The sequence below is a fragment of the Sander lucioperca genome, chromosome 2, assembly GCF_008315115.2.
Source record: "Sander lucioperca isolate FBNREF2018 chromosome 2, SLUC_FBN_1.2, whole genome shotgun sequence".
Classification (NCBI taxonomy): domain Eukaryota; kingdom Metazoa; phylum Chordata; class Actinopteri; order Perciformes; family Percidae; genus Sander; species Sander lucioperca.
In genome coordinates, this window is record NC_050174.1 from 31,817,533 (window position 1) to 31,832,005 (window position 14,473).

General features: G+C 39.4%; 1 protein-coding gene across 3 annotated transcripts in view; it reads right to left on the reverse strand.

Moving 5' to 3' along the window:
* npdc1b (neural proliferation, differentiation and control, 1b) overlaps positions 1-12,275 on the reverse strand; it is a 42,283-nt gene extending 30,008 nt beyond the window's left edge. For 2 of the 3 annotated variants that reach the window (XR_004105126.2, XM_031300927.2), the window contains exon 1: positions 11,889-12,274. Coding sequence is in view for 2 of the 3 variants with exons in the window: in XM_031300927.2 (XP_031156787.1) it covers positions 11,889-11,958 (70 nt within the window). In the remaining variant the exon portion in view is untranslated. Of the gene's footprint in view, positions 1-11,888 lie in introns of all 3 variants that reach the window. The other variant, XM_031300928.2, reaches the window with a different exon arrangement.
* Positions 12,276-14,473: the final 2,198 nt, after the last annotated feature.

Genomic DNA, 14,473 nt, shown 5'->3' on the forward strand with positions numbered 1-14,473 from the left:
CTTATGTAGGCCTTCGTTGCTCTTGATTCATTCCTTCTTCAAATTTATCCAGCTTGGTGATGTCCCTGATGAGAAGCACTTGTGTCGACCCATGTAGTTTAATGAATATTTGACAGTTTCTTGACCGTGTTGCCTGGATCTTGTTTTGTTTTCTGAGTATGCGTGCTTTCCTCGCGATTTCAGCATTTTTCTTGGCGAGGTGTTCGTTGATGTAAACTTCGGTCCCTTTTAATTTCCTTCCCTGTCTGAGGAGTGCCAACTTTTTCTTTCTGTTCGTGAACCGGATTATTATCAGTGGAATGACCGTTTTGTTATTGCTTGGCAGGGTATGACAAGCCTCAATGTCCCCGCTATCCACATAGATGCCTTTGCTGTCCAAAAAGCAAATCACCTGTTGTTCCAGCGACTCCTTCTCCTCCTCGGAGTTGCTACAAAGCTAATTAAGACTATCAGATCCACAAAACTCTCTCTGTATTTCTCAGTATGGCTATGTTCAGAAACTGGTGTCGTCAGGCGACTTTCGCAAGTAGAAAATCCAGCGACGATAATTACCTCTTCTGAAGAGTCTATCATGTTTTTTAATCCTCCGTGTCCTCCTTGGCTACTAGCAACTGCGTGGGGGAGTGGTGTGGGGAGGGGTGCGCGATCACGGAAGGCTTGTATCATGTGCCAACAGTTTTGTTGTCATTAGATTTAGAATTGCTCATGGGGGAGACAGAAACTACGCACTATAGCTTTAAACTATTCAGATTTTCTATTTTTAAATAACACTCAACAGTCTGAAATCTCAATTTTACATAAAAACAAAAAAATTACAGTTTTGGAAAATTTAATACAATTTTCTATTTTTTTTTAAATTGGCTTTTTAAAGGAATAGTTTAACATTTTGGGAAATGCTCTACTTTACTTTCTTACAGTTAGATGAGAAGATTTATACTACTGTCTAGGAGTGTATATCCATAATCCTTGTACACTGTGGAATGGTATAAAGAACATGGTATTTCACAACAGAGGTGTTTATAATTGTACAGAATTAGCATTTGTTTTATAGATCCAATTTTTTACTTTTTAGCTTTCAGTGTCAACTGTTGATTTGAGTGGACTCAGTGGTTAATGTAATTTTTGTCATGTTGATGCAGACAAAAACCCATGGTTTCATAGGTCATATAAACGTGACAGTCGGACCGGGTTGCCAGATATACCTGTAAAAACGTAAACCCAGCGCGCTACAGCTGTAGTGGACAGCCATGGAAGCAGCAAACAAATGAACGGGATCAAACGGAGATAGAGTCTAATTGTACCCGCCCAAAAAAACTTCACGTTTCTAACAGTTGCGTGACCAGAGATGTAACAAACCCCAGGTAAATATTGGAGATGTATTTAAAAAATGGAGACAGCTTAGAGCCCAAAAGGATGCAGAGTTGGCTAATTCCCTCCTGAACGTGTAAGCATTAGCTTCAGGCTAATTTATCACGGCTACTAGAGATGGGCATTTTATATCATTTCAACATTTGTGTACTCACATTGAATTATATACTGTAGCTGGAGTACCGGAGTTGGTTACTCGCAAAAAAAAAATGAGACACAGCCAGTAAAGTGTTCCCTACTAGTCTTGGCTAACGCCGCAATGCTAACACGCCACAATGCTAACACGCCACAATGCTAACACGCCACAATGCTAACACGCCACAATGCTAACACGCCACAACTGCTAATGTTAGCTAACGTTACCGGAGGACCAGGCAAGCGGGCCACGTTTGTTTACAACGTGTAGCCTGATCAGCAGCCGTAGCAGACAACGGTGAGTTACTTTAAGCCAAGAGAGGGGGGCTGTAAATCAGAAAGAGAGGACCATGAGTTTGCAGTGTGTTTAGCGATTGTTGCGGTAATTTTAAGCCAATAAAGTGTGTATTTCAGTTGGGTGGAAAAGGACGGCAAGGTAGTGGTATTTTTAGTGGTTCCTACCGTGATTCTAAGCCAAGAAAGTATGTCTGTCTGGCGGGTAGAGAGGACAGCGAGGTTGTGGGTTTTTTTAGTGGTTCCTGCCGTAATTCTAAGCCGACAAAGTGTGTCTGTCAGTTGGGTATAGACCTCTGCGTGAGCATGGGCTTTTATGACTCTTAGTATAGCCAGCATCTAACGTTAGCTACCCCGCTATGCTGTGGACTAATGTCTGGCTATGTGAGACAAGCATCTAGCAACATTGTTGTGGATGCTGCAGTCTCAATCTGGCAACCTCCATGAACTTCGAGTCTGGGGAGGAGGGGGTGACGACTCTCTCCAGTATTTTGATTTTGGCCTGCAGTAACTATTTTAAACGCTAGCTGTCAGTATTACATATTGCACCTTTAAGGTTACAGATGATAGCCAAGCTTTATTACAAAGCATCTCAAGAAAAAAGGCAGCTTTTGGCAGCAACTATACAAAATCTCTTTTGTATAGCACCTGTCATATGACAGCTGCTATACAAAATAAATATTATTATTATTATTATCATTAAATATAATGGTAATTTTACAATTACCTTCAATCAGCATTCATCAGAGAGCAAACAACCAGGATTATATCATCTTCTCATCCTCGTAACGTCACTTAAATACTTTGATGTATACAATTAATTAAAGCAAAAAATACTGTTTCTGTCAGTTTCAAAAGGTGAATGAAATAGGTTTAGTTGGGTTTATCCTTCATTATACACCTACAATACTCTCACTGAGTCATTGCTGCTTGTGCTTTCCCACAGGGAGTATCTATTGCATCCATTTACTTCTCACAGTGTTTTCTTAGTTACCAGAAGACATCTGAGACCAACACCAATGTGCAGAGAAGAATAAAGCTGTGCTGTGGCTGGGGAAGATAGTTAGATCCAGCTATCAATATTAACCCCTTTAGCTTTCTTGTCAGAAATGCTCTCGTCTCCGCTACAGGAACCTACACTCTGGTTGCCTTGGCGACTGTCATGGCAACGAAGGAGGTGTGACATCATCAGTGGATGAGTCACTGCACAGAGGCACAAGTCAAGGATAAAAGGTTTGTTTCAGGCTGGTGTGTCAAGTAGAAAAAGATGGATGTGTCATGTATGTTTATGCGCTTTATGTATTACAATGTGGCAATGTCTTTAATGTTTGTTTTTATGACGGGCATTAGAAATAGTTATAAATGCTGTGATGCTGTACATTGTTGCACAAATGTCTGTCGTAGCATCTGTCCCATTTCAAATAAACATGAAATGAAATGAAAATAAGAGACATATTAATATTATATAAATTAAGTTTTATTCATACTTTTACTTACAATATCTATAATGCCTTTATTTTCTACAGTTCCAAAAACATTGACTTTGGGTTTCTATCCACATGGTCCTTCTCAGAGTATTTCTTCCCTGTGCTTTTGATATCTTTAGCCAGTTTAGGGCCCACATTAACAAAGAAATTGTTAAATCTATCAACCACATCATTCATATTTGTGTCCTGTCATTGCCCATGAAATGTTCTGGATAATTTAATTTGTCTTGTCCTTTTCTAATAAGAAAATGTAATATAATTCCTTTCACATTATTTTTGTTATTCTCTAGAATTGTATTATAATAACCCTTCTTACATACCCTCATTATATTAGTTAATTTTTTATATTTCTTATACTTTAACTCTGCTTCCTTCCTTCTGTATTTTATAAAATTCCTATAAAGAGTATTCTTTTTTTACAGGCATTTTGAAGTCCCTTGGACATCCAGTTTTTTAAATTTCCTTTTATTGCTATCTTGTGTTGGGAATTTGTAGGGTACAGATTGCATTATTGGCAAATTATCAAAGATGTTTTATCAATATTAATAAAGTTATGAATATGTGTATTCATAACTCCACCAAAATGACAAACAATCAAAACGGGGCACCACCCTGGAAGTCAGGGACCAATAATCAAACTGTGAAACAGTCTCATTTAGGTGGTGTTCCCTTTAAAATACAGATCTTAACTTGGTTAATCTATCTGGTATTCTTTAAAGGAACAAAAGGAAGGAATTCGAGCACTGACCTGTGTTCAACCAGCAATTATTACAACAGAATACACAAAACAATCACAGACAACTGCTATAGTAGAATTTATTAACTTCAAAATCATCAATGGCCGATCAATAATTCTTCGATCAATTAAAACCAATATACCCTTTTTAAACTACAACAAAAACAAACCAGCATGTGATGAGACACTCTCTGTGTCTGGGTGTGTGTGAGTGTGTGTGTGTGTGTGTGTGTGTGTGTGTGTGTGTGTGAGTGTGTGAGTGTGTGAGTGTGTGAGAGAGAATGCGAGGAGGAGGGGGTGACGAAACCTGGGGGTTGCTTGGTCACGCCAAGGGGGTAAGCCTCTCCCAGGAACGCGTAGCTCCTACGGCGCCATTTTGATGCTACCAAGCCATCACCTCCCGTTAGCATTCCATTGACTGCCATTCATTTTGGCGCCACTTTGACAGCGAATAACTTTACATCTGAAGCATTTAAAGACTCTATTTGTCCATTGTTTATTTCTAAAGAAACACGACAATGTATAAAAGGCTCCATTACATTGTATCTCACGTTATGGCTCCATAGTAGACGTTTTTGTAAAAATAGGCTAACGATTGTGTCATAACCACGCGACTTACTGTCGCATAGTAGAGGAATTACCGTATAGTACAGAAGAAGCTTGCAGGCAGTTTCGCCTTACATTCGCTGTTTAAGTTTAATTACTCATGTTAACTAGCATTTTAGTTAGCAATAATTAGCCTGTGCCTATGTTATCTCCTTACATATACCTACGCTCTCTGTCTCTGCAAGTTTCGGAATGACTGAGATTTCTCTTGGCACAGCTACCAGAAGACTTACAACTTTCAGACAGGTTGCTCACGTCACATTTACGTCGTCTCTCTCAGTTGGAGGCTGCGCAGTAACGCTCAGCCATCACTGGAAAAGTGCTTCTAATATCCTTCACTGGTCTCCGTCCAGAGCAACGGGATCTGTTGGTCCATTTTATATATGTCTATGGGCCACGCCCAGATTAGCCGTTAGCTCGTTGAAGCTAGGCTATGTGTTAGCTGCACAAAAGCTATTTAGCCTCAAGAGGGCGGTAGTGGGCTGCGTTGCAACGCCACGTGACTAAGCTAGCCCAAGGCTCCAAGGAGCGCAGTTGTAGACACACACACTAAACTACTTCGCTATGTGCTAGCTGTGTAGCTATTCAACGTCCATGAGTAGCTGTTGGCCAGCTGTTCACTGTGTGTGTGTGTGTGTGTGTGTGTGTGTGTGTGTGTGTGTGTAGTGAAAGAGGGAAGAAAGCCCCTTAGAGAAAGAAAGACACCTTGAAAACCTGATTATCTCACTCAATACAATAACTAAAACTCCGTGAAAGGGGAGTTAGCAGGTAGCAATTACAGTTTTAACAAGCTAGCTGCAATATTCAACACAACATATCAACAATGCACCGTGATAAGAGTACATTCACAGCAAACAGATTGGACTCGGCGGTTCAATCAGATTAATAAATCAAGCGTGCAGCAATAGCACATTATTAATCGCAAATCACATTAATGGCGTAACAAATGGCAGCATTAGCCTTACTGACATTAATAAAACACACTATTCCTCTGCCCAGAAAACCTTAAGCCTTCTTACTGTGTGTTCAGTCCGTTCGTGTCTGTCCATAGCTTTCCACGTTAAAACAGAACGGCCCGTGTCACTCGTCAGCGGCCACGGAGTAACTTTCCCTCCAACAAGAGCAGGAGGAGGGGAGCTCGGTCGACTTTGAGAAGAAAAACGTTTGTCCTTCTCCTGCAGATATGAAACAACACTGGTGCGTTTTTCATAGGATCCACGGTGCTCCTTGGACACCAAAATTAAATCCACTTTTTCAGAAATGGAAGTTTTTTAGCACAAGCGCTGCACGCTCCTTGTAGCAACGGCTGTTGCAAACGGAAGACCTGGATTTTTGGGTGCTCAGGCTATTTATAGATCAGGTCCCCTGACCTGGCTCCATGCTGTTTTATGGTCCCAGGAACCAATGGGAGATCAGAGTTCTCTGACCTGTGGCCATTTTGTGCAGTAACACCTACGTGTGACTTGCTGGTTGTTGCCGTGAAATGGCTTCACCCTCTTTTCTGAGGAGACACAGATTGGAATTTTCCATGTACGGCTATAATAATTAAAGGTTTATTGAACTGCCCTAAATATTCCTTTATAATCTGAATATTTAAATACAGACCTCTGCTGTTAAAATGAATGAAAGATATTCCATACTTATGTTTACTATTATTGATGAACTGTTGCTTTGTGTAATAGCCACAGTCAGTATTTATGTTATTGTAAAAGTTATATTCAGGATCAATATTCTGTTCAGTCCGGCATACTTTTTTCAGCGTCAGAACATCCAGTATGACGAAAAATGTTAATGCTTGACATTGCGGGTAAGTAATGTAAACAACAGATGTGTCGTTGACAAAAAAACTACAGTTTGTAGGCTATGCTACATGTGGTTCCATACGCCACCTCAGGCAACAAGAAACATATGGCATATTGACATATTCACAGGCATTATACACAAACAGATTTGAATGGGAAAAAACTTTGAAACAGTTAACTTTTCCACGATCTGGTGGCTTTTTGCAGGTGTAGAAACTCAAACTGTTGCTGTAAAGTACCCTTCTGCCATCTAGTGCCTCTTTGTTTTTGTGATTAAAGCTATAGTGCGTAGTTTCTGTCGCCCCATGAGGAATTCTAAGTAATGACAACAAAACTGTCGGCGCGTCCACATGATACAAGCCTTACGTGATCGCGCACAGCCCCCACCCCTCCTCCATACCGTTGCTAGTAGCCAAGGAGGACACGGAAGATTAAAAAAACATGATCATGATGGACTCTTCAGAAGAGGTAATTATCTTCACTCAAGTTTCTGCGCGCAAAAGTCGCCGGACAACACAATCTTTTGAACACAGCCATACTGAGAAATACAGAGAGAGTTGTGTGGAGCTGATAGTCTTAATTAGCTTTGTAGCAACTCATTTGGCAATGGCTTGAATGTAACGGACGTTCATTTATATCAAAAAGTTACGCACTAAAGCTTTAACAGTTTGTTCCCAATTAACTGGTGAAATAAGTTAGTATTATTACATTTTAAATAAATTATTTTATTTTGACCAAAAAGATTACCATATGGCCTTAGGTTGGCATATTCCCCAAAAATATGGGGGTTATTATACACTCGATACCATGTAGCCTATCTTTTTAAAAAATAATTAAAAACTGTGGTCAGGGCATAAAAATAAATGATTTGTTAATCTTTACCAATCAATACTTAATAGTCTAACAATGGCATAGCTGTAAGTGGCAACAGTAATGTGGGTGCATGTGTTTATGTAATGACCCTTGCTGCACTATGAATAATGCCACGACTGCTATCAAACTGTACACCTCATTCATACACAAATTGGCCTGCCCTTGGAGACTACAACAGCAGTGGGTAATCTATGCAAAGCTTTACAACTGGATGATGGAAAGCAGAATGCACTGGGACAATATGCTGCCCTGTTTCTCAGCCACAGTATAGACCACACAGATATTGTGTCTCTCAGATGAAGTAGGCTGCACTCAGTTAATTTCTAGAACATAAGACAAAAAAAGAGCTGAAATTACACAGACTTGGCCGAAAATATTGTTATCCTTGCATTTATTAAATTAATGTACCATTCGCCCTGAATTTTATTGTAATTACATGACTATGTAGAAATTATGGGTACAGTGAAAGGAGTAACTGTGTCTAGCACTAACTGTACAGCTATAAATCGTTAACAGGGGAAATTGAGGTTACTCCACGACCATGTTTGAAGTATTATTTGAACTGACTCTAACGCTAGCTAATGCTTCATGTCTCAATAACATGTCAGAAAAATCGACTGCGCTGCATCATTGTAGCTCTGGAGAGCTGGTCTGCTGTGGGAGTTTTCCGGTCTGACTGACTGTTGAGACAGTGGTGTTGTAAGCTGTAATGCAGCTACAGATCTGGATGAACTGACACTGTGACATCTCACATCAGTACATGCGTTTGCCAACTAAAACCGTTTGCACATACAATGCTAATGTTGGCTTCAGTTTAATGAGCATTGTAAGTTAATTTAATGTAGAATAATTGGTAGGTTAGGTCATTAAACTTTCCAAGTAGCTTGCCTAACATTTACAAACAAACTAACTAACTGGGTGCTAGTGTCTAACAGCAATTTACTGCCAAGCCATCTCCGCTGAATGGCGCTATGAAGGAGCAGTGGCCGACAGTGGTGGCTCAGGTTGGCACCCGCACCCCCTGTAGTCTGATTGGCCCCCTGTGTGTGCCCCTCCAATTGTCATTTGCTCTTAGTGATATCAATTGTGTAAAGCTGGTTGCCGCTCGCCCTTGTATGATAAAATGGAAACAAAATTAAAACCTGGAAGGGAGCAGAAAGTAATGGACTGGCGTTTTTGTTTAGAAACACATGTACAGGAAGTGCTGCTGTCATCTAAATGCTATTATTTCACCACTCAATCAGTCACAGACTTTCGTCTTCTTGTTTGCAAAAGCAGCGCAGGGATATAATCAGGAGTTGAAGTAAGAACTTAAACGTTATATTTCTGAGCTCTTTAGAGCCAGTCTACCTTAAATTACTGAGCTTGAGCTGAAGTTGTCGCTAGCTCTGTGGCTAAACCTTTTTTTATAGTCCATGGGCTAAACCTTTCACTTTCTTTAAACAGCAACTAGCATGCAAGACACAGAAACTTGGCTTGTGTTTTGAGGACTAGTAGCATTTATTCACCGACAGATGTACATTCACAGCTATAGCGTTGCTCAACGACACACACACACCCCCCTCTCTCTCCTTTTCTCTCTTTCCACCGCACACTCGCTAACATGTTTAGGTTGCTTGCTAGTAGCTTGCTGATATTATTTGTGAACTTCTTGATGGTGGTTCTTGATATGAGTGATCAAACTGGCGGTGTTGAAGGATTTGCCATGGCATCCTACTTGCCCTTCAACCTTGCAAGTATTGCATGCTTGCATGTATGCAATTTGGCAACACTTTCCACAATGTAACTGCTGCATCGCTTCCTGATTTCCCAAACTACGGAGCAGGCCGATCACATCACAGAACGCGCATGCGTTAATCGCACATCCAAAAATTGTGTGGCACTAACAGGGCATTTGCTTTAACTCGTTATTATCACGTTCATTTTGACAGCCATAGTATTTATTTATTTATTAAATTACCAGAAAACATGCTATGTCATCATATATATCACTATCGAGATATGAAATGACCTATAATGTATGGGGATATAGATAGATTTTGGCCATATCGCCCAGCCCAAGATGTAACATTGTATTTAAGAGCTTTGCCTGTCAGTTAATGATCAGGATGTGTCACCCTGTATCAAAGAATGTAATTATCCCTGTTTCAGTGGAGACTGATGATGGATTTGTGGTGGGATATCAAGAGAGTAGGGCTGCACGATATTAGGTAAATATCTATTTGCGATTATTTTGACTGATATTGCGATTGCGATATGATTCACGACATTGGAGGGAATGATCATTTATCATAATCATCATTATTCTCATTTTCATTGAAAATGATTGAATGATTTAAGTGTGATTTTTTGCGAGGATCTGTACCAAACAAAGATTTTTTCTTTAGTCTGTAGGATACAATTTGTAGGCCAGGATGTCTCTGCAGCACCACAATACTTTATTTTAGAATGGTTTGACAGATATTTTGCCTTTAACAAATATTGTGCCCCCTGCGATTTGGATATTGCACTAGTTCATATTGCGATTTTGATAAAATTGCGATTAATTGTGCAGCCCAAGAGAGTACACTCACTTTAATTTGTGGTTGTTTGTATCACAATGTCCTGATGTTACAGCACTGCTGTTTTCATGCTGAATAAAATAATGGAGGGGTGTGTGTGAATCTTATGACAATGTGACAATACATACTAGGTCAGTGAAGGAGAGCTCTTCAGCTCTGACAGCAGGAATGTGTTTCTGAAGACAACCAGAACACAGCCAACACATCTGCTATGATAACTAAGGCTATGTCATCACAGTATACCCACGGACACAGCCTGGAAACATATTGCCCTATCCATTTTGTTGGCACTGAATCATCAATTTCCCACCTCACAGCCTAATGTGATTTCTGTTTCGTCTCTCAGACAGACACAAAAGCACGCGTCACTGGGGGGCACATGACTGCACTGACAGACACTGCAACTTTAAAATAAAAATGTAAAAGGTGTCTAAAAACTAATTTAAAAATCACCAGTATATCTATATCTTTGGGACTTGAATATTTCCTACGAACTGACTTAACATTCTGTATTTTAATATTTCTATCCTTGAACATTATACAAAATGTTCCTATGAGGACATTTTCATAGCATAGCATTATTGGCTGTGATATAAACACAGGATCATACTAACTTATACTGAAGCATTATGGTAGTCCTTTTTTCATCATGGTAAACACACTATTCATTAATAGTTTCAAGACATTCACAAAATTCAGTGGGGCTGAATGTAAATATAATGCAACTCATCCTCAGTTAGATCTCAATCATCTTCAACTATGTCTTAGAATGTACATGGCTATAAAAGAAATTATTACTTTTACATGGATCAAACTAGAGCTGAAAGAACCTAATTTATTAGTCATTCAGCAAAAAAGTATAAAACAAAACAAGCAACTTGAAGACATCACCTTGGGCTATTGGAAGTTGTTTTAGAAATGTTTCACTATTTTCTGACATTTTACGGACAAAACATTGAACTGATTAATCAAGAATATAATCGGCAGACTTAGAATATAATAATTGTTAGTTGCAGGCTTGCAGCCTTAGATTAATCCGTCAATTGTTTGTTTGATTCACTGTTAATCATTTAGTCTATAAGGTCACAAAGTACTGAATATGGCCATTAGGATTTCCCAAAGCACAGAGTATTTAAAGTCTTTAAACACACTCTTGCAACACTCTCTGCCCTATACATGGCATAGTACAAATAATAAACTAATTTTCAACCTTAATTTTAATACATCTCTTTAATTAATTTAGCCTTCACTGAGCATTTTTAATAGCCTCCATTCTTTGTTAAAAAAATAATCAAATAATTATATTATGGCTGCAACTATTGGTTAATTTTATTATCATTAATGTGCTGATTATTTTCTCAATTCATTAATTATTTGGTCTATGAAATGTCAGAAAATAGTTAAAATACCCACTATAATTTCCGAAAGCCAAAGGTGGTGTCTTTAAATTACTCGATTTGTTGAGCAATGTAATAGGTTATTTTCTGTTAAATGACAATTTGATTTATTGCCAAATCACTACAGTTCTAAATCCTGTAACAAATTTAGACACATCATATACAAATTTGGCAACATTTTACCAAAAAAAAAAAAAATCAAAATATTGTACAATAATAATACTCATAACAAGAGATTAAAAAAAATACAATCAGGCATGATAGGTCAATATTGGTCACTCACTGTGTTGAGTATCATAAACAGACTAATCCCACTGAAATATACTGTATAACCATAGGGGATAAGGAATCAGGTGTCATAGATAATACAGAAATATAGCCTACAGAATACAGCCATGCCACAGAGGATGAATGAGTAGGCTACCTAAGGTCACTATAAACTCTTGACCACAGAGACACTGTACAATCCTGTATTACAGTAAATCATCATAATTTCATTTGAGGATTGGGTACCGTGCATATTATAAACAGTTACGGTGGTGAAGACTGATGTACGACAGTCCTGGAGGCCCATTGCTGCTTCACAACACAAGCCTCTGTGTGAATGACAGGTAGCACCAGCTTCTTACCTGTCAAGCAGGTGCTCAGCGTCAACAGGGCCGCAAACACCGCAGCCTGGTCGAGCAGCTGGGCCCACATCCTAGGCAGAGCTCCGACGACTGACAGGGGACACCGGGACCTATCGAAGGAGGAGCAGGAGGAGGAGAGTCGGTGCTAATCATTCCCCCATCCCGCTGGTGCTGAGGGAGGACAGGACTAGTAAAAAATAACGACAACTGTATGGAATCCAAAACAATTTAGGAGAGAATGCAGGCAGCAGTAGTCATTCGGCCCCTCAAGTGTGTTTGCCGCAGGGTGTCTGCTCTACACCGCGAACGTGCAACATATATGCACACCGTTAAACCGTCTCTGATTGTGGTTACTTTTGGTGAGCTATAGCGGGAGGCACGTAGGTGTGACGTCAACACGCTACGCTCCCTCCGTGCTGCCTTCAGGTGCTGCTAAAGATCAAATGACTTAGACCTACCACTAGTAAAACCCGAGTAGTCGTCTATAGCACTAAAGATAGACAGAGCTAATTTACCCGAAGTGCCCCCCCCTTCATGCAGCAGATTTTCTATGGTAGTTTTGTACTTCACAACAAAACTAAGTACAACTCAGAACAACTCTCAACACTAACACATTTTAGAAATGTGCTCTTTAACTAAATTGTTGTTATGTTTGATCATAGATGTGGAAATATGATGAGTCAGTATTCTTACCTTGAAAATGTAGTCAACTCTGCTTCACCAGAGTTGATTGTGAGCTATCACTAGTAATAGGTGAATGAAGCCTCATACTCATAAGGCTTTGGGGCTTTAATTCTATTGTGCTGAGAAAGACTTGACGCTTAGGGCTTCAAACACAGCAAACACAGTGACATCTGGTGGATTGTAAAACATATAGCAGCCCTTCAAGACGGTCTGAAGCACTACAACACCTCTCTGATTTGAATGGTTAGTCTCATATCTGAAATAAAAGTTCAACAAGCCTGCGTGTTATGATTAAAATCTGTAAACTTTTGATCAGAAGTGCTGCATTAAATGTATTGTGCAATGTTAGGGTTAGGGTTAGGGTAAATTAATAAACTAATTACATTAGTTAATTCATTTAATTAATGCATTATCCCAAAAGCCTACACATTTTTACTGACACAACATCTTAATGTACATTATTGGTGTGGTTAAGGCTCAGTGTCATTGTGGGTTCACATATTTTAACTTAATGGTTGATATTAACATAACATTTCATATGAATCGCGTAGTGATTGGAGAATGATTAACGATTAAATTAGCTTATTCATTTTATTACCTTTTTACTTGCTATCAGGTGGAAATGTTCTCATACTTATGTTTATGGCTTTAGTGTACATCACCATATTTCTCAGTTATTCTATTTAGCATAGTAATATAGTTACTAGCAAAACTTTCAAAACAGTCAAACTAAATGAAGCCCGTGAAGCTTCAGGGACAGTTGAAGCTTCAGTTGTCATTAGTCATGTGGTATTCCTCATTTGATATGTGCTTCACAGGAGTGAAACAAGCTTCGGTATCATCCACCCATCTCTAGCTATCACTGACATTTCTGAAAATGTGTGGTGTCGAAATGTCATGATTTCCTAAATATCATAAATTCATAGTGGACTGGGAAGAAGCAGGGAAGGAACTACACCCCCCTTAATATCAACAGGTGGAGGTGGAGAGGGTGGACAACTTTAAGTACCTTAGCGTCCACATCACTGAGAGCCTAGTCTCGCTTTGCCATACCTTCCTCCACCTCAGCGCTGCACCCAGAAAAGTCGCGGTAGCGCTGCAAAATAGCCTCAGGAAGGAACTTGTTTTGGTGGAACATGTGTACATTAAAAAGTTGTTTTAGTCGTGCAACAGAAAGATTGGACAAATAGTCTAGCTAGCTGTCTGGATTTACCTTGCACAGAAAAAGATTAACCATATTCCTCATGAATCCGAGTTTAAAATGCCAACACAAAGGAAGCTCAAGGCAACGGATATCCGGCTTAAATGAGTGAAATCCGGCGGAATTTCCGTCGGCAACGCGGCACTAAGAGCCTGCCTGGGTGCTGCATACTGACTCAGTGGTGAGAAAGGCAAGGCAGAGACGGTTTAACCTCAGATGGCAGAGGAAATTCCTGGGATCACCTTAAATACTGAGGAATTTCTACTCCTGCATCATCAAGAGCCTCCTGACATCACTGCCTGGTACAGAAACAGCACCTAACAGGACTACAAGGCCCTGCAAAGAGTGGTTTGATCAGCTCAACATACTTTATAATAAATCATGCACAAGTTAAAGGAGCTGATGGGATTACATTTCATTGGAAATGTGCCTCGTATGATTTCATGTGACAAATAAATTGATTGATTGGCAATTCACAGTGATGAAAATAATGCATAGATGGCTGATATGTATAGACAGAAAAAATCACCCACCAATGACAGCTAAATATAATTAGCTGGGTGTGAACTCAAAACTCTGATTTTTAAACATCTTTCTGCTGTGTTTAATTGGGCCTAATGAACAAGACATTAGTCAAATAAACTGAGATGTTAAAATTTAAGGTTTTAGTGTAAAAAATAATGTATGACAAGGAAGACAT